This window comes from Helianthus annuus, chromosome 13, assembly GCF_002127325.2.
Source record: "Helianthus annuus cultivar XRQ/B chromosome 13, HanXRQr2.0-SUNRISE, whole genome shotgun sequence".
NCBI lineage: Eukaryota > Viridiplantae > Streptophyta > Magnoliopsida > Asterales > Asteraceae > Helianthus > Helianthus annuus.
In genome coordinates, this window is record NC_035445.2 from 125,698,664 (window position 1) to 125,718,979 (window position 20,316).

At 35.4% G+C, this 20,316-nt stretch overlaps 2 protein-coding genes across 3 annotated transcripts; one reads left to right on the top strand and one right to left on the bottom strand.

Moving 5' to 3' along the window:
* Positions 1–330: 330 nt before the first annotated feature.
* LOC110901681 lies at positions 331–1,632 on the bottom strand. Its single transcript, XM_022148487.2, has 2 exons — positions 1,565–1,632; positions 331–998 (listed from the first exon to the last, which is right to left on the bottom strand). The coding sequence occupies exons 1-2, from the start codon at positions 1,626–1,628 to the stop codon at positions 331–333; spliced, it is 732 nt and encodes a 243-aa protein (XP_022004179.1). The 5' UTR covers positions 1,629–1,632.
* Positions 1,633–16,867: 15,235 nt separating this feature from the next.
* On the top strand, positions 16,868–18,764 carry LOC110899305. Of its 2 annotated transcripts, XM_035981468.1 has the most exons (3): positions 16,868–17,025; positions 17,135–18,334; positions 18,485–18,711. In XM_035981468.1, the coding sequence occupies exons 1-3, from the start codon at positions 16,947–16,949 to the stop codon at positions 18,634–18,636; spliced, it is 1,431 nt and encodes a 476-aa protein (XP_035837361.1). In that variant the 5' UTR covers positions 16,868–16,946; the 3' UTR covers positions 18,637–18,711. The 2 variants fall into 2 exon arrangements, with proteins under 2 accessions (XP_035837361.1, XP_022001886.1); XM_022146194.2 differs by having other exon boundaries at positions 17,135–18,764.
* Positions 18,765–20,316: the final 1,552 nt, after the last annotated feature.

Consider the following 20,316-nt stretch of genomic DNA (forward strand, 5'->3'; position numbering starts at 1 on the left):
ACAGGTTAAGCCTTTTGTTGTACTCATGTGTGTATAGAAGCTGTATAAATCGCAAGATCATTTAATTATATAAAAGAACAAACTAGTATTTTAAATATGTTATTAAATGTAGTAATGTATACCGTAAGAAAGGCAACAGGTCCCACGAACTGTATCTTATAGTTCTTCCAGCCCGCTCGTGTCCGACGCAAGGTTTCGAGTAGATATGAGCACCAATCTAGATTTTTTATTTCCTCAACATCTTCTACACCGAGCAAACATCTATCATTTGCAAGTGTTGCCTTTGTAATTTCTGCAAAGAAGGTCATCCAGTATACAAGGAAATTTAATTTAAACAGACTCCCTTCGTCTCTTTGATTTTCCATTGTATTTGCAATTAAGCCATGGGTAATTCTCGCGTTTTGCCCCCACTCGGACAGCATTTCCCGGTTCTTGACTTTTTTCAATTTTCTCTTGCTTTTTGACTTTTCTCTTATCGGCTATTATTTCAACCTTCTTTGGACCCTTTAGTATTCTAAATACCTCGTAAACTGTGTCCGATGTTATTTTTATTTGGTGTTTTTCTACGTTTAGCTTATCGAACTTCTCATCAAAGTTTCTCGCTAGCCAATATGCCAATCGTGTTGAAATATGGTTGATATTGATATCCAGAATAGATCCAAACCCCATATCCCTCACATCATCAATCTGTTTTTTTGAAAATCTTCTAACAGTATCCATATATGAGTTAGGTTGGCATCTCAGCAGTATTGCTTCATTGCTGTATTTGAAGAACTCCCTATGTTCTGTTTTAGGTTGTTGCACCTTTTTTGAATGTTTTTTTGTCTGTATCTTTGATTTCCTCTTATCTTCTTTCTTCTCATCTTTTTTCTTTTTTGGGGGTGGCTTAACAAAGTCATCATCTTCTGAACTTTCTTCAACCACCAATCTCTTTCTATTCTTGTTAATTTTTATCAGAGTTGATATTGGTCCTTCAAAGTCATCATCAGATTCTATTTCTACAAAATCGCATGCTATAGTTAAAAACACTTACAAAATCGCATTTATAGTTAATCATGTACAACAAGTCATCAATTCGCATGTGTTAGGTATCAATTCGCATGTGTTAGTTATCAATTCGCATATATGAGTTATGAATTCGCATTTGTTACATAAGCATTACCTAAACCAGTCAATCATTATAAATCATAAACACTACAACTAACTTATGATATAAAATCGCATGTTCCTTTATATCAATTCGCAAGTTTAATCTAACCTAAAACAAAAAACCTTCGACATACTATTTTTTTATCATATGAAATCGCAAATGTCATAAAAACCACCACAAAACCCTATATGATATCGCACGTCTATCGATTATCATTAAGAAAACTGCATAAAAAATGAAAAACCAAATAAATAACCATACCAGTAATAAACCCTAGCAAAATTGAAGTTGTTATCAATATGTAATGTTATAAAACTATATGTTTCAGTTAAAACGTTAATAAACAAACAAAATCGCATTTGACTTTAAAGCCCCTGTATATTCCACTATAAAATCGCAAATGTCAATCGATACCTGGATTCATCTTCTTCGCTTGTGGTCTGTCGTTGTTTGCTTTGCTTCTTTTCTCAATATTCATGAATTCTAGTTGAAATCGCAATGGAGAGTAGCAGGGAACGTTTGGAGAAGGAGAATGCAATGTTTTGATTTTGGGTTTACAGTATGATTGTGAGTTATTGTGTGCTGATTATCAGGGGTTTTGTTCTCGCTATGGACGATTTTAACCTTGACGGTTTCTTTTATTAATTTTAATTTGATTAATTTAATTGTTAAACACGCGCTTTAAATGAGATGATCAGACGGTTGTTGTTGTAGTGTACATAATGTACGATTAGTGTATTTGTATGTTAACCGGCCTATATATATATATATATATATATATATATATATATATATAGGAAAAGTGTAAAATACAATACGGCTTAACATACATCACGTACGACAACGTGCATGATTATGTGTATAACATGCGTGATTAATGTTTTCATCATGCGTGATTAATGTTTTCCAACATGCGTGATTTGGGTTTTTTAGGTTATAACGTGCGTGATTTTCAAATGAAAGTACGTAATTATCTGTCATACGTGATGTACGTTAAGCCGCATTGTACGTTAACTGGCCTCTATATATATAGGGTTAGGGTAAAATGATAACATTTTTACCAATAATCCTAAAAAATCAACTTTAAAAAAAACTAGTTTTTCTTTTTATTTATGGCAGTCGTAAATGTTGTAAAAAGCCGATGTCATGCTTATGTCATCAGGTTTTTAAAGCATCCGTCAAGGGCCGAAAAATACCACTTCGATTTTTTTACGGCCGCCTTTATAACATTTTAATCTAGGGGTGTGAAAAAATGAGGCAAAACAAATAGTAAGTGGTAGTCAGTGTGTCAAACCACGAAGAGTTTTTGGTCGGTGCCAAAACTCGATTGATTATTATTAGTTATAAAATTAAATGAAGCTTTCTATTTAATTTTTTCATTTGTTTTTTTGGTTAGGTAAGATATCCGATTGAGCCGACAATTTACTACTGACTACGGAAACGGTTTGTTAACTATAATTGCAAAAACATAAACAATTGATTGAAAACAATAATTTGGAACAAGGTTCAAACCCGGATTGACATTTGCAAGACCTAGGATTCCTACACGTCTTAGAATTAATTTAATCACAACTTAGTGTTACGAGGCTTAGGTGTTGATAACTATCAACGTCACAATACGACGCAAAAAAAATGCTTCGCAAATACCTCACACTTGTAACGAAGAAATGCTAATTTTTTTTAACAATTTGTGACAAAATAAAACCCAGATAAAATCAAATATTTGTCGCAAATGTGTCAGAAAGTTTTCTTTAAATAATAGTAACTTGACTATTTTACTACTGTCAAATAGTTTTACTGTTTTTTGCAACATTTTTCAGATGAAAACCATTAATTTGATATGTACTATTAGAGATGAGCATGGTATCGATACCGAAAATATAATACCGAAAATCTTCGAAACTGGGTACCGTTACCAAAAATGTTCAGTACAATACCGGTATGTGAAGGTAAAAATACCGGTTTCGAAAGTACCAGTACCGAAAATACCAAAAGGTGGGTATCGGTAATGAAAAATTCAGTACGGGAAATTCGGTACTGGTACCCAATACCAAATGCTCATCCCTTTGTGCTATGCTATAGTCTTTCAACCAAGGTCGCTTTTGTGTTACAAGCTCTTATTAGTGTTGCAATGGTTTAACGAGGTATCCATAGGAGGGCGGAAGTGCAGGACCCACAAGCATTTATACTATATTATAATGCATGTAAGGAGGATAAGAGGGTAATATTAGTTAATTATAAGAGTTTAAGGAATTACAAATTTCAAACGCATGACACAATCCTTTAAAACATATTGTTAACTTTTATATCAACTTCGTTCATGATTTTTAAACATGCTTAACTTTTTTATCCGTTAATATTTTAATTTTTTAAAAATCATTACATATTAAAACGAGCATTTCATTGTATATTATTTAAGTATGGTGTTGCTATAGTCTTTTATTAAAAAAAATTAACATGTATATTATACCCTTGAATATATTTGTATGAATGGATGGAATGGGAAGGGAGCAAAGTGTCGAAACGTTTTATGGGAAATTTGTCGGGAACAAGAGTGGAAACAAATAGATGGGAAATTTGACGAGAACAAGAGCGGAAACAAATAGAATGGAAAGAAAGCAAACAAGAAAAAAAATTGAATACGTTATGAAACAAAACTAGCTGATCGATAAGGAATCTTAGAGGGTGTTTTTTTTTCTGAAACGCTCTCCTTTATCTACGTGGTGCAGACCACGCGCAGACATTTAGGTTTGAAGAGTGTGTTTGTTTTTCCGAAGACATTTCATTAAAAAAGCTTTGCGCGTCCTCTTTGCAGCAGATGCCGGATAGCTTCTTCTGACCTTTTCTTGTCCTACTATCAAAACACAAACATGAAACCCTAGCACCCTCTCCTCCACCCCTCTCCTCATGCCTCCGCCTCCCTCATCACCGTCGATCACCCTCCCCACCGTTGACCCCCTTCACTGTCGCATCCCTCTCCATCGTCGACCACCTTCACCACCACCTCCTGCCCTCCGTCATCCTCCCTCACAGCCGCCAGCCCTCACCACATCGTCATCCCTCATAGCCGCCACCCCTCCCCCCGTCATCCTTCCTAACAGCCGCCACCCATCTCCTCGTCGTCCTCCTTCACAGCCGACCTCCTTTACAACCCCCATTCACAGGTTCGATTTTTATTTTCTTTATTACTTCTACATGTTTTTTAGGTGGTATTTATTTTTTGATTTTTTCTACTATGTTCAAATTTGTTATAAAATGTTTATTAGAATTTTTATTCTTTGATTTAGATGTTATTGTTTAGTAGCAATTTTTTTTATTCTTTGATTTAGATGTTCATTATTATAAAATGCTTATTAGAATATTTTGATACTTTGATTTAGATGCTATTCATTAGTAGCATTTTTTGATTCTTTGATTTAGATGTTCATTGTTATAAATGCTCTGCATATTTCACACTACATAACATTATAAGGAAAGAGAGTTTGAGCGATGAATTGTTTATAGAATACGATCAACCCAAGGTGTCATTACATAATAGGCAAGGGTACGTTGATGCTTTGCGGTTAATGGAAAATATGGAATAAATGATTAAAAAATGTTATTGTGCTTTTATATTTAAATTTGAAAGTTGAAAAACTCTTTTAAGTTTAAAAAAATCATTTTTTTTTAAATTTCAGTTTATTTTAGCAGTCTGAAGAAGTTAAAAACAATCACTCTATTTTTTGTAGATTGCCGAGGTTTGGTCTACCTTTTCTATTACAGATGTCTGCAGATGTGGTCTGCAGACTACAGACGTTTTACCTCTGAGAAAACAAAAAACACCTTAGTTTAAAATGTGTTATCTAGATAGATATGTCAAATACTGTGTTAGTTTTGTAACCAAGTATATGTTCAATATATGTTATTGTTAAACAAGTTTTGTAGAATATTTTATGTAGTTTTTCTTAAAAAATCCGATTTTTTCAAATTATTCTGTACTTTTTTAAGTTAACTTTGTATTTGTTAGAAAATTGTGGGAAAAAAGAAAGGTAGAAAACACTAATTGTCGAAAATTTATGGAAAAACGTAAAGTAAACAACAATAATTTTCAGAAATTTGTTAGAAAAAAACTAAAAAATGATTGTGGGAAATTTGTCGGTAAATACAGAAAAAATTATTTTATTAATCTACTAGTTCTCGGATATTCGTAGGTAAAAATACGTTTGAAAAATACTATTGTTGGAAAGTCGTTTAAAAACAAAAAATTGATTACCAATTTTGTGGGAAAACTGTAGCAACTTCAAAGAAAAATTGTAATATACTAATTGTGAGAAAATTGTCGAAAACTAGTAACGAATCATTTTTGTCCCTAGCTTGTCGGTAGCTTTGTCAGTAAATCGTTGGAGACGATTTTTTCCCACCAAGGTTTTTCCGACAACGCATTTTTGTGAGAAATTTTTCGCAACCTTATTTTCCGACGATTTTACCACAAAAGATGAGTGAAAAATTGTAACACCCTTGCTTGTTTTATACAATATTTTATATAAGTTTTGTATAAATACATGCTTATACGATTACACATACGTATGACAATACGAGTTTACTAAAACTTTTACAATTTGAAAATAGTACAACATAACGTATTTGCGTTTGTCTTTTAAAAGTTACAACGTAGCGCCGTGCGGAAGCTTTGATCTCGTGTGTTCGGTTCTTCGTTGAGCTTGATCTTCATCCGGTTATCCCTTGACATTCACCTATGACCAAAACCAACATAAAAGTTAGCTTTGGTAATGTTAGAATAGGTATAACAAGCTCCATGAGTGAAAACAACAAAATTCTAACAATTTTCTAAATTAAGGGGGGCTAGACGCTACACCTAGGGGCGTCGCGCTACACCTAGCCCCCTTTTTTACAGCAAGTCGTTTATTTGCTGCTGCATAATTCCCAGCCAACCCAAGTTTCACGAAAACGGACATAACTCATTCGTTATTGATCCGTTTTACACGATTCTTTTTCCTACGCGTTCGTAATTTAATTCTCCATCACATGTAGTTAAAATCCAACATCTGAATTCACAAAAATTTAGATTTCAAGCTCTCGGCTTGATATTCAATTATGACACTTTTGACCCGTTCATGCTTTTACCAAACTAACTTGTTATTTTCCTTCAAAATACCGTGGTCATCATGTTATATCCGTTTACTAATTTTCAAGATTCAACTTTACGGGTTCCTTAAGAAGTTTTAACCCGTTATGCATATATACTCGTTTTGACCCGTTACGAGTATTTTACATTTTTAGACTTAAATCATGCTTCTAATGGTTTACATCCTTTCACCATTTTATACGAATTCCAAGGACTCAATTTAACAAGTTGCTTATTTCCAAACAACTCTTTAAAGGTTGTCTACCCTATTTACCCCTCAAGGGCTTTTTAGTCAATTTTAGTCCCTCAATTTATGACGAAGGACTTCCACTAATTAATTGACCACAATACCACTTTTAACTATAAATCTAACTATATGTACCTGGCTCGCGTCATAGCATTGACCCGTTTACATACCTCTTGCTTTAAATTTTCTAATTAAAACAACGCAACATATTTTATTTCCTGTAATCACAAAACTCAACAAGTAGTCGTCATTTATTAATGTCAAATGGTATTAACACACCATTTGACCCGTTTAGTCGACATGACCATTTATCAATGTATGATGGTATATTAATTTCATCATGCTACTTGAACCAATTCCAGTTCGCACCGTGAGTTTTTTTACTACATAAAAGACATTTTCTTAATGTGTCCGACCCGTTATAACTTTTTACCAAAATGATGTCTTTATTTTTTATCACTATTATTTTAACTATTAAATTAACCCATTTGGTTGTCGAGTGAGTTCCATCACCTCATTGACATACCAACTCAACCATTTTCGCTCTATCAACCTTAAACATATTTTAACTAAGCTTGTCTATATAAATGTAACGAGACGACAAGTGGCGTACCTTTAAAGCGTTCCCTTCAAGCGCATGTCCACTCCGGTTTGTCCGTTTGAAACTCGACTCCTTTGTCTATAGAGTTCAATCAACGATTTGTTTAGAACTCCATTCATGACATATAATACATATTTCACAATGTTATTCGAATATGCGTTTTTATTCGAAACTTAACATCTTAGCTTTCTCTTAGGCGTTTTAATAAACACCTTATGGGTAGAAATTTACATGATTCATTATCAATTTCATAACTTGTCATATATCCAAATTTAACATCAATCGGACCATTTTATATAAGGGTTAACATCAATAAATCAGAAATCGCTTCGTAAATATCAAATTACACTAGAACAACATTCGAAATCCTAGTGTTCATCAAGTTCACAACAACCCACTAATCACCTTCAATGGTGTTCATGGAATTTACTACAATTAGGCATGATTTCATCATATTCTTGTCTAGGGCTTACTCCTAGACACTATATTGTTCCTATTCCATCCATATAACAAACATGCAACCATCAATTTCGAATTTTCTAATATCACCCAGAAATTCAACTAGAGATTTCTCATGAAATTCACATACCTTATGACTCCTTTTTCAGAGGAGATCACTATTTCGTGCTCGGGTTTCGTTTTGAAACAAAATTTGGCCTTCAATTTGGACAATTTGCATGAACTAGGGTTTGGTGGAGGATGTTTGGTCGCCCCCTGTGTTTTTGATCGAACCAGACACACACACAAGTGTGTGTTTGGTGTTTTTAATTTTGTTTTAATAATATTAGTTTCAAACTTAACACCTTTGGTCCCCAAACTTGTGACAACCCGAGTTTCCAAGGTCTTTACTTGACACATTAATCGTTTCATGATTTATCTTTGTAATTCTTTGCATTATAACTTGCTCATGCTTGATATATGTGGATGTAATTATTTTAAACATTGAACTGTGAACTATTAATAAAGATTGTGAATTTGGATTCTGAATAACCTTCGCCACCCACACACTCGACGAAGGTTGAAAGCTTCGCCACAACAACCACTCGAGGAAGTTTAACCTTCCCCGAAACTAAAGACACAACAACCACTCGAGGAAGCTTAACCTTCCCCGAAACTGGAGATACACGAAGGTTAACCTTCGTCACACACACCACTCGACGAAGCTTGTAACCTTCGTCGGGAGCGGGCTTTGGCCCAAGACTGTTTTCGTCGGCCCAACCTCATTTATGTTATAACCTTGATATCACAATCACATCAAAACACGTATAGAAACCCTAGAGTTCCCTGTGTGCGACGGCAGCCCTCCTCTCATTCGAAGCCAGATTCTTCTGGTTTAATCATTCTCTGTTCGGTTAGTGATTCACACGTTTAGTTTGTTTTGAGTTCTAAGTATATGATTATGTTGTTGAATGTGCTCTTGAAAGAATTATGTATGATTAATCTGTTACATGACGATTGTGCGGATCATAATATTGATTTGGGGTTCGAATAAACAGTGTGTTGAATGAAACTGTATTATGAACATGCATCTTGTTAATAAAACCCTAGGATTAAGGATAGCACGGAACATAGATATCGAATCTAAAGTTGTGTGAATATATTGTTCGTGTACTGGCTTGTATTTGTGGATTTCATGACCATACTGTGTAGAAATCGTTATGCAGGCTTAGATGCAAACTAGGATGATAACATGAATTAGTAGGTTGATGTGGATGATTTATTTCTGCTTAAATGACTGCTACTGTTAGTGGTGACTAGGGTTCCTGTGTTCTGTAACTGATGACGATGATCATGCTTACCTGGGGAACCTTCAGTTGAGGAAGGTTAAGGTTCCTCGTGAGGAAGGTTAAGGTTCCTCGTGAGGAAGGTTAAGGTTCCTCGTGAGGAAGGTTAAGGTTCCCCGTGAACCCTCTGCCCTATGACGAGGAACCTTAAGGTTCCTCGTGAAACTTATAAGTAACAGTAGTCAAGTATGTTAACTCTGTTAGTGTGATAACTCTATAAGTATGTTAACCTTGTTAGTATGATAACTAATAACCCATGTTAGAATAGACTGAAAACTAACTATGTGAAACACGAATTATATCAACGTGAGATAACTGTTATGTGTTACTTGATGATGATTGCCTAAGCACACTTTGTGACATAGATTGCATGTGAATCGTTACGAACTTAAACTGATTGTGTATACGTGCATACTATAGGCCTTGACTGATTATTTGTGAGCATGTAATTTAGCATACCAAGCAAACCGAGGTGAGTTCACACTTTCACAAGGCATGGGATTCCCAAGGGTTGGGAATGGATAAAGGATTTAAACTAACGTCGCGTGACATCCTAGTTTGGAACACGTACACACCCTCTTAGTTGAAGGGTGACAATATGTGATAAGGATTTAATTGGAAACTGCGTGATCTCCTGGTTTGGAACACGTACACACCCTCTTTACTGAAGGGTGACAACCTGGATTCTAGACCAAAACTCTATCACCTAAGTCCCTCATTTTTGTATCGACTTAATCGCCGAGGCCGATGGCGAGCGGGTCATTGGTTAATAGCGCTATTAGGTTTGACAAATCTCACACCGTGTCGTTCGAACGGGCGTGTACTAATGGATCATGGCAAACTGTCAATGATGATAGACATTGACGTAGGGCACAACTATTGTTCGTCAGTTGTTGATATAGTAACGGTCTAGTGGTTAACATGGGGAAGCCCCCACTAACTATGGATATGTTTGGGAAACAGGGTAAACTGATTAACTTACGACTTACAAATGAACTCTTGGTTTTTGAAACAACTTAACAACGAACACCAACTGTGAACTCGCTCAACTTTGTTGTTGACTCGTTGTTACATGCCTTGCAGGTCGTTAGGTACTCATGGAGCTTGAACGGGGAGGCGTGGTCGTTGTGGGACATGGATTGTCATATACCATGTCAAACATTTGATACATTTGAACTTTTTTTTTTTGGTTTTAAACATTATGCTTCCGCTGATTACTTAAACTATGTTTTGTTTGGACACCAATTATATTGTGTTTGGGTTTTTATATTTACTTACACGCTATCTTCAATATGATTGGTGGCTTGGTCCTGGTCAGTCACACCTCCAAGCGGTGATACTCCGCATGTGGATTTTGGGGGTGTGACAAAACTATTATTAGGTTCTTGTTTTAGGTGTTTTTAACCTTCTAACATATTACTACAAGGCTTCTTTCTAACTAGGTTATTTTTATTCCTAGTTATTTTAATGGGTTCGGGAAATTATAACCCGTTTTATTTTAAGTCCCGTTAACTCGGGCCTTTCGTAACTTTATTTTCTCAAAAGTCTTTTATTCATGTTTTATTTAATATTACGATTATTTATTTATTTCAATCCTAATATTTACCGGGTTACTTTTACCACTAACGGTACTTACCCGTCTTTTAGTATTAATGGGGTTTTATTACCAAACCCGTTTTCGGGGTGTTACAAGTCTACCCCTCTTAAAGAGGTTTCGTCCCCGAAACCTTATTTTAGATCTAACGAACGTAGTTTCGTTTTCATTCGAGCATTGCTCGTTTTTACTAATTCCATAATCTTACCGGGAATGTACGGTAATGTCTTTCGGGCTCCAAAGTGGTGCCCGACTCCTTTTGGATGCTCCATTCTTGCATCCTTCTTTTAATTTACATCCTTGTTCCTCAAGTCAAGGATTATTATAAGCCACATGGCATGTGCCTTTCATGCATAAGGCCTCATAGGCCGTTAGTTTCTTCTAATATTCCTCGTTTTTATCACTTTTAATAACGAGTCATCTTTTGGCCACTCGGTTATTTGAGGCACTCAATACATCATCCTATGCTAACTTTATTGAGGCAAACACTTTATTAATTTATAATTACTGTTTTGACCTTAAATGGTCTTCGCGGCTAGGCTTACTAGCCACCGGTTACCTTATATTTCGACATTTGGATATGTTATATTGCCATCATCGGCCTTTTGCGTGTTTATGATTTCATATCTTGTAACTCACGTTAGAACGTGGTTATGTTCATATCGCTTTTGTGACCGTGATCTCCTCACGTCATGTTTTAAGTTTATGTCGACCCTTCATTATCGAAAATCTTTCTTTCAAGTGTATCATATTTTTTACACCTATCGGTGTTTACATCCTTTAATATTAACCACTTCCAATTTCATCTCATAATATTCATATCAGTTAAAACGTCGTTTCTTACTAAAATTGAATTTTAGTTTAACGTTTTATCTTTAACTTATGTCAATTACTCATATCAAGGAAATTGGCAATCAGTAGTTTATTCTTTTTCGTTCTCGTTTTACACGGGGAATAATAACCAGTTCCTTCGCTTTATACTATTGATCCGTAGGTTCTTTCACTTAGCCTCGTAGGCTATTTCTTTAGATTTTCATCTTTTTACCCCCCCTTTTTTTAGGTTCGACCCCGACAATTCGTTTCTTTCTATTTGTGGCCCGAAGGTCTTTTCGGTCCCGTAGACCTTAACATTAGTTATAGCCTCGTAGGTTATGATAATCCCGTAGATCATCTTTTATTCGAGTCCATATTCAACTGTGTATATACATATATATATATATATATATATATATATATATATATATATATATAGGGGAAGGTTCATTTGAGAAGAAATTTAATGTGAGAAGAAAAAGAAGAAAGGACATATTAGTAAAATACTATTTCATTTATAACTCATATCATTAATTTTTTTCTCTTTAATTAATTATTCAGCTAATCATTAATTATCCTACATATAATCTACAAAACCTACACATATCAAAATTTTTCTACATATACCCTACATATTATAGAATTTTATCCTACACACCTCGAAATATATCCTACACAACTCGTAATTTATCCTACACAACTAGTAATTTATTCTACACTTTAAATTAAGTTGTTTTTTTTAATTTGGAAAAAGTATATATTTTGAAAAAGAGTTACAAATTTAATTTAGTTAGTTATCCAAGGAGAAGAATACAAATTAATGATTTATGTAACTTTACCAATATACCCTTATATTAAAGTTAAATGCAAATATTAAATGAAGTAAAATGAAGCATTCTTATTGGTTGAAACTTTTTCTTTTTTCTTCTTACAAAAAAATTCTTCTCGTTTGAACCCTCCACTATATATATATATATACATATATATATATAGCGTCAAGTTATTCTTTTTATGTTTAGTATCATTTATTTTCGCTTTTGTATTTCATTTGACCTTAACCGTAGTCTAAGGCTACTTCTGTTTTCTTTTGAATTATTCCTCCGACTCTATGGCTTCTTCCGTCAATTATACGTTGATTTGTCCTACGCTTACCGTTACCCGGTTCTTAACTATACTTCTTTACGACCCGTTACCCGGGTTCTTTATCTTAGTGTTTTCTTTAACATTCCTGTTTCACTAGTTTGCGTTTTTCCTATCTACATTCCTTTATGACCCATCACATAGGTTTATTAATATTTCGCGCTTCTATTATTCGGTTTGCGCTTACTTACACGACCAAGCTTTTATACCTTACTTATCTCGTTTGACTTGTTCGTGTGAGATTTCATTACTCATGAACGTCAAACTTCATTCTTTATTCGACCTGTTCAACTTTAAAATAGTTGAACGTAGTTATCAAAATTTCTATTTGTAAATTCTTATCGTCTTTTAGTCATGACTCTTAATCCGAGTCCTTTGACTTTCTATTTCGCGTTCCCATCTCTTGGTTTACGCATACTTTCAGAATCCTACCCATCTATCGGGTATCTTTACCGAAGTTATCATCAAGTAACTATTCTTATATGGTTTTAGACGTCACTTTAATTTATTTGGTCATCTTAGCGAAATTTATCGTTTTATTTAGTCGAGTCCTTTATTCTTTATTCTACCCCCTTGACTTGTCTGTGTGAATTTCCTCACTTATGACAGTCAAACTTTATTCCCTATGTCTTAGCATTCATATTAATTGGTTCATATTTTCATTTACTTTAATCTTTGTCCCTTCTTTCGGGCTCGTTATTCTAACGTAATACGCTTCCGTCATCCACTTGCGTTTACGTTTACCATTAAACATTTTACTTATTTGACTCATTTGGCTACCTTTTTAATTTGTCCCATTAACCCTGTCCTTACTACATCAGATGTAAATATGTCCATCATAAGAAGTTCATGTTACCACGCGTTCACTACTTACTTGGCCAAAGTGAACGATCAACACCTAGTATTCATGACCTTTTTATAATATTCACATTACGCCCCATGTAAGTAATGCCTCTATTTGTTTCTCTTGGAAACAATATCCCGGATAGGTATTCTATTCGGGTTTTCCAAGCTTTTAATTAATATATGCAACAATTATTCTCTACATATTTGTTGCATATTGCTATTTGTGCGATTAAATTTAAAATGTGCACCTGGTAAATGCTTGCCCTTACGGGCTTTCCTTGCCATTAACTTATTCGCGATCGTTACGCGATTTAGGTCCTTGATGAGCATGCTCTGCTTGTCATACTTTGTACCGTTCCTTCGTCAGATCCGCAATTTGTTAAACTCCCGCTATCTTCGAATGCGAGTGTCCTTCAACTACAACATTTATAAAAATTAGTAATTTCGACATTAATGAACGCCCGTATTATAATACAAGGCTTTCCACTATACGTGTCGACACACGTAATTTTGTTGACTTTATTGGTCCTTTATCGATTTAATTTGGGTAACGTGTATTACACGATGCCCCTGTATGTTGTTCACAATACTTTAATCATACTAAACTATTAGTATACATGTACTTACCAGATTTGCGATCAAGCCTCGAACCGAACACACTTTATTCTTTAACCATGAGCTCTGATTACCAACTTGTAACACCCTTGCTTGTTTTATAAAATATTTTATATAAGTTTCGTATAAATACATGCTTATACGGTTACACATACGTATGACAATACGAGTTTACTAAAACTTTTACAATTTGAAAATAGTACAACATAATGTAATTGCGTTTGTCGTTTAAAAGTTACGACGTAGCGCCGTGCGGAAGCTTTGATCTCGTGTGTTCGGTTCTTCGTTGAGCTTGATCTTCATCCGGTTTCCCTTGACATTCACCTATGACCAAAACCAACATAAAAGTTAGCTTTGGTAATGTTAGAATAGGTATAACAAGCTTCATGAGTGAAAACAACAAAATTCTAACAATTTTCGAAATTAAGGGGGCCTAGACGCTACACCTAGGGGCGTCGCGCTACACCTAGCCCCTTTTTTGACAGCAAGTCGTTTATTTGCTGCTGCATAATTCCCAGCCAACCCAAGTTTCACGAAAACGGACATAACTCATTCGTTATTGATCCGTTTTACACGATTCTTTTTCCTACGCGTCCGTAATTTAATTCTCCATCACATGGAGTTAAAATCCGACATCCGAATTCATAAAATTTAGATTTCAAGATCTCGGCTTGATATTCAATTATGACACTTTTGACCCGTTCATGCTTTTACCAAACTAACTTGTTATTTTCCTTCAAAATACCGTGGTCATCATGTTATTTCCATTTACTAATTTTCAAGATTCAACTTTATGGATTCCTTAAGAAGTTTTAACTCGTTATGCATATATACTTGTTTTGACCCGTTACGAGTATTTTACATTTTTAGACTTAAATCATGCTTCTAATGGTTTACATCCTGTCACCATTTTATACGAATTCCAAGGACTCAATTTAACAAGACGCTTATTTCAAAACAACTCTTTAAAGGTTGTCTACCCTATTTACCCCTCAAGGGCTTTTTGGTCAATTTTAGTCCTTCAATTTACGACAAAGGCCTTCCACTAATTAATTCACCACAGTACCACTTTTAACTATAAATCTAACTATATGTACCTGGCTCGGATCATAGCATTGACCCGCTTACATACCTCTTGCTTTAAATTTTCTAATTAAAGCAATGCAACATATGTTATTTCCTGTAATCACAAAACTCAACAAGTAGTCGTCAGTTATTAATGTCAAATGGTATTAAAACACCATATGACCCGTTTAGTCGACATGACCATTTATCAACGTATGATGGTATATTAATTTCATCATGCTCCTTGAAACAATTCCGGTTCGCGCCGTGAGTTTTTTTACTATATAAAAGACATTTTCTTAATGTGTCCGTCCCGTTATAACTTTTTACCAAATGATGTCTTTATTTTTTATCACTATTATTTTAACTATTAATTTGACCCATTTGGTTGTCGACTGAGTTCCATCACCTCATTGACATACCAACTCAACCATTTTCGTTATATCAACCTTAAACATATTTTAACTAAGCTTGTCTATATAAATGTAACGAGACGACAAGTCGCGTACCTTTAAAGCGTTCCCTTCAAGCGCATGTCCACTCCGATTTGTCCGCTTGAAAACTCGACTCCTTTGTCTATAGATTTCAATCAACGATTTGTTTAGAACTCCATTCATGACATATAACACATATTTTACAATGTTATTCGAATATGCGTTTTTATTCGAAACTTAACATCTTAGCTTTCTCTTAGGCGTTTTAACAAACACCTTATGGGCAGAAATTTACATGATTCATTATCAAGTTCATAACTTGTCATATAGCCAAATTTAACATCAATCAGACTATTTTATATAAAGGTTAACATCAATAAATCAGAAATCGCTTCATAAATATCAAATTACACTAGAACAACATTCGAAATCCTAGTGTTCATCAAGTTCACAACAACCAACTAATCACCTTCAATGGTGTTCATGGAATTTACTACAATTAGGCATGATTTCGTCATATTCTTGTCTAGGGCTTACTCCTAGACACTATATTGTTCCTATTCCATCCATATAACAAACATGCAACCATCAATTTCGAATTTTCTAATATCACTCAGAAATTCAACTAGAGATTTCTCATGAAATTCACATACCTTATGATTCCTTTTTCAGTGGAGATCACTATTTCGTGCTCGGATTTCGTTTTGAAACAGAATTTGGCCTTCAATTTGGACAATTTGCATGAATTAGGGTTTGGTGGAGGATGTTTGGTCGCCCCCCCCCCCCCTGTGTTTTTGATCGAACCAGACACACACACAAGTGTGTGTTTGGTGTTTTTAATTTTGTTTTAATAATATTAGTTTCAAACTTAACACCTTTGGTCCCCAAACTATTATTAGGTTCTTATTTTAGGTGTTTTTAACCTTCTAACATATTATTATAAGGCTTCTTTCTAACTAGGTTATTTTTATTCCTAGTTATTTTAATGGGTTCGGGAAATTATAACCCGTTTTATTTTAAGTCCCAATAACTCGGGCCTTTCGTAACTTTATTTTCTCAAAAGTCTTTTATTCATGTTTTATTTAATATTACGATTATTTATTTATTTCAATCCTAATATTTACCGGGTTACTTTTACCACTAACGGTACTTTACCCGTCTTTTAGTATTAACAGAGTTTATTACCAAACCCGTTTTCGAGGTGTTACAAAAATTACCTTTTTTTGGTGGTGATATTATACATAGATCGTCCCTTATATTTTTTTCGATATAACATGCGAGTGAGAGAAAAATTTCATTGTAGAATGATAACACACTTTGCGAATAAGTCAACCACATGGATCCTTAACTTAAAAAAATGGACTCATTAAATAATCAGGTAGGAATATAATAATCACACATGTAACATGTGAATTACTTTGTCTAGACTCCTAAATTTTTATTAAATAATACAAATATGTTTCTGGGTTCAAGTTATATATATGTGTGCATGTTTGTTCTTCTAAGAAGTCACAGTATCATTTGTACAGAAAATGGGGAACTCCTCATCTCAACCTCTTCCTGTTGACACAAGCTTCAAGCTTCCTTCTGCCTTGCCATCTTGGCCACTAGGTTTTAATTATTCATCTCTCTTTATATAAGCTTCAAAACCTCAATTGATATACAAGTATTATTTTTTATATATAATAATAATTATTATTATTTTTGATTGATTTCATAGGGGAAGGTTTTGCTAGTGGAATAATTGATCTTGGAGGACTTCAAGTTTGCCAGATAACATCTTTCACCAAAATTTGGTCCAATAATGATGTCACGTTCTTTGAGCCATCACCCATACCAAATGGTTTTTCCATGCTTGGATGCCATTGCCAATCCAATAACACCCCACTTTTTGGTTGGGTTCTCGCCGGAAAAGATGTTTCCGGCGGAACCCTAGCTGCTCCAGTAGACTACACTCTAGTCTGGAGCAGTAACAATTCATTTTATGTCTGGCTACCAACCCCACCGGAGGGTTATAAGTCAGTAGGCTACACCATCACTACCTTGCCTAGCAAACCTTCACTGGATAAAATCCGGTGTGTTCGAGCCGATCTAACCGATGAAACCGAAGTAGATGCATTGTTATGGAGTTCTAGTGGTGTGAATGTGTATGGGTTAAGGCCAAAAGTTAGGGGGAGACAAGCTCTAGGGGTGTCTGTAGGTACATTCATAATTAGCAAAAATGGAGATGATACAAGTTTATTATCTCTTTCTTGTTTAAAGAATAATAACTTTGAGAACTTGACTTCTTTCATGCCAAATTTAGCTCAAATTGATGCCCTGGTTAAAGAATATTCTCCAAGATTTTATTTTCACCCTAAAGAAACCTACTTTCCTGCTTCTACAAAATGGTATTTCACCAATGGGGTTCAACTCTACCACACAGGAGAAGAATCAAACCCTATCCCAGTCAATCCCACCGGCTCGAACCTTCCTCAAGGTGGTTCGAACGATGGCACTTACTGGCTGGACCTGCCGGTTGATGAAGCTGAGAGAGAAAGGGTCAAGAAAGGTGACTTGCAAAGCTGTGAGGCTTATCTTCATGTCAAACCAATGCTTGGAGCCACATTTACCGATCTAGCCATATGGGTTTTTTACCCTTTTAATGGCCCAGCAACTGCTAAAGTAGGGTTGGTAAATGTCCCTCTAGGAAGGGTTGGTGAACATATAGGTGATTGGGAGCATGTGACCCTAAGGGTTAGCAATTTTAATGGACTTTTATATCGTGTTTATTTCGCACAACATAGTGGAGGGGTGTGGGTGGACACCACTTCCCTAGAGTTTTTCGATGCGAGTAACAACTTCGCAGCTTACCCATCTCTAAATGGCCATGCAACATACCCGGCCCCAGGACTTGTACTACAAGGAAACGATGTGGCTGGTATTAGAAACGATACTGCAAAAAGTGACAATTTTTATAACGTAAAGGAAAGATATTCAGTCATGGCAGCCGAATACATCAATGATGTAAGCGAGCTACCATGGGTGAATTTCACAAGAAAATGGGGTCCTAAGATAACGTATGATGTAGGAACGGAGATTGAAAACGTACAAAGCTCAGTGGACGGAACTTTGGCATCGCCAATTGGAAGCTTGCTTGGCCTCATACCGAGGGAATTTTCTAGTGAGGATGGACCTACCGGACCTAAAATGAAGGTTGATTGGGATGGTGATGAACGGTAATCAAAAAGTGTGTTTGTTGACTATTTAACTCTTGTTTTTTCAGTTTATTATTATGTTACACTTGCATTCCTTTCATTATGTATGTGGTGTTGTTTGCTTAATATGAATAATGAATTGTTTTATTTTGACTTGTTCATATAATACCAAACCAGTTAACAAACCCTATCTACCGAACTCATTACACCCACATGGAGCCAACCCTACAACTTTTACTTACATAGACCAACATTGAACAAGTGGAGGGAGATGGTATAGATGTCTTTTGAGGGATAAAAAAAAAAATATAATAATAATAATAATGATTATAATAATAACTGGCAATGACCATTTTGATTGTGACATACCCAATATTAGGTTAATTAATAATTATGAGACATGTGTAGTTAGGTGTACTGTAGTTGTGGTTATGGGTGACTTATTGGTTAATAATTAACGAATAACGAATATAGTTTATTTTTTAAATTAAAAAAAAATTGTTTAACTAACGACGATCAGATTTATTTTTATTTTTTATGTCAAATGAAATGATCTTAATGATTAATTTCACATCAACTTAAAGTTGACCATCATTTTGTTTGTTTTCTAGAAAATATAAAAGCATCTTTTAATAAGAGTAAATTGTATTTTTGTCATTGGGTTTATCGAAGCACTAAGACCATGTGTAGTGGTAGAACACTATAATGCCCCCACCATGGGGCGTTTTGCATCATGTGGCGTCCTAGTCAGCAAGGGGGCATTATAGCAAAAGTGGTGTAGTGGTGAAGAATTATAATGCCCATATTATTTTTAATGAAAAAAAAAAAGTGAAAAGCATGTCAGACAAAAGCTCCAAAAGTGATTGGAGGAACAAGGTGAAAAGTGAGGGTGGGCCACAAAAGTCAAATGCATGTCAGAAATTTGGGCGTTTAAATAAAAACGCCGGCCCCTATTTTTTTCGAAAATCACGCCTGAAAACGCCCCCTGTAATTGGGGGTTGGGCGTTTTAGGGCGTTTTCGGGCAATTTTTTTTTAAAAAAAAACGCCCCATTACGCTTGGTCTAAGACCATGTGTAGTGGTAGAACACTATAATGCCCCCACCATGGGGCGTTTTGCGCCATGTGGCGTCCTAGTCAGCAAGGGGGCATTATAGCAAAAGTAGTGTAGTGGTGAAGAATTATAATGCCCATATTATTTTTAATGAAAAAAAAAAAGTGAAAAGCATGTCAGACAAAAGCTCCAAAAGTGATTGGAGGAACAAGGTGAAAAGTGAGGGTGGGCCACAAAAGTCAAATGCATGTCAGAAATTTGGGCGTTTAAATAAAAACGCCGACCCCTATTTTTTTCGAAAATCACGCCTGAAAACGCCCCCTGTAATGGGGGGTTGGGCGTTTTAGGGCGTTTTCGGGCAATTTTTTTTAAAAAAAAAACGCCCCATTACGCTTGGTCTAAGGAAACCAACTGGGGTGTCCCAGTTGGCCAGTCCCACCTCTACTCTTCACAGAGACCCGGGTTCGAGTCCAGGCAGGGGGAATTCTGCCACCTTCTTCCCAGAGGGAAACGGACTCAGCTCGGGATGGGGTATTCACCGCCAGGCAGCATTGGGACGTTGCTAGCTTGTGGAGTGGGATCACTCCAGCGGCCGGGAGGTCCATGCAATAACCCCCCCCCCCCCCCCGAAACACTAAGGATGTCCGGAGTGG

Bases quoted from the DNA above. Each gene is read 5' to 3' on its own strand.
- LOC110901681 (XM_022148487.2), bottom strand. From the start codon at position 1,628: ATGAATATTGAGAAAAGAAGCAAAGCAAACAACGACAGACCACAAGCG. The intron at 999-1,564 runs GTATCGATTGAC...GCGATTTTGTAG, and splicing joins AGCGAAGAAGATGAATCCAG to AAATAGAATCTGATGATGAC.
- LOC110899305 (XM_022146194.2), top strand. From the start codon at position 16,947: ATGGGGAACTCCTCATCTCAACCTCTTCCTGTTGACACAAGCTTCAAG. The intron at 17,026-17,134 runs GTTTTAATTATT...TTGATTTCATAG, and splicing joins CTTGCCATCTTGGCCACTAG to GGGAAGGTTTTGCTAGTGGA.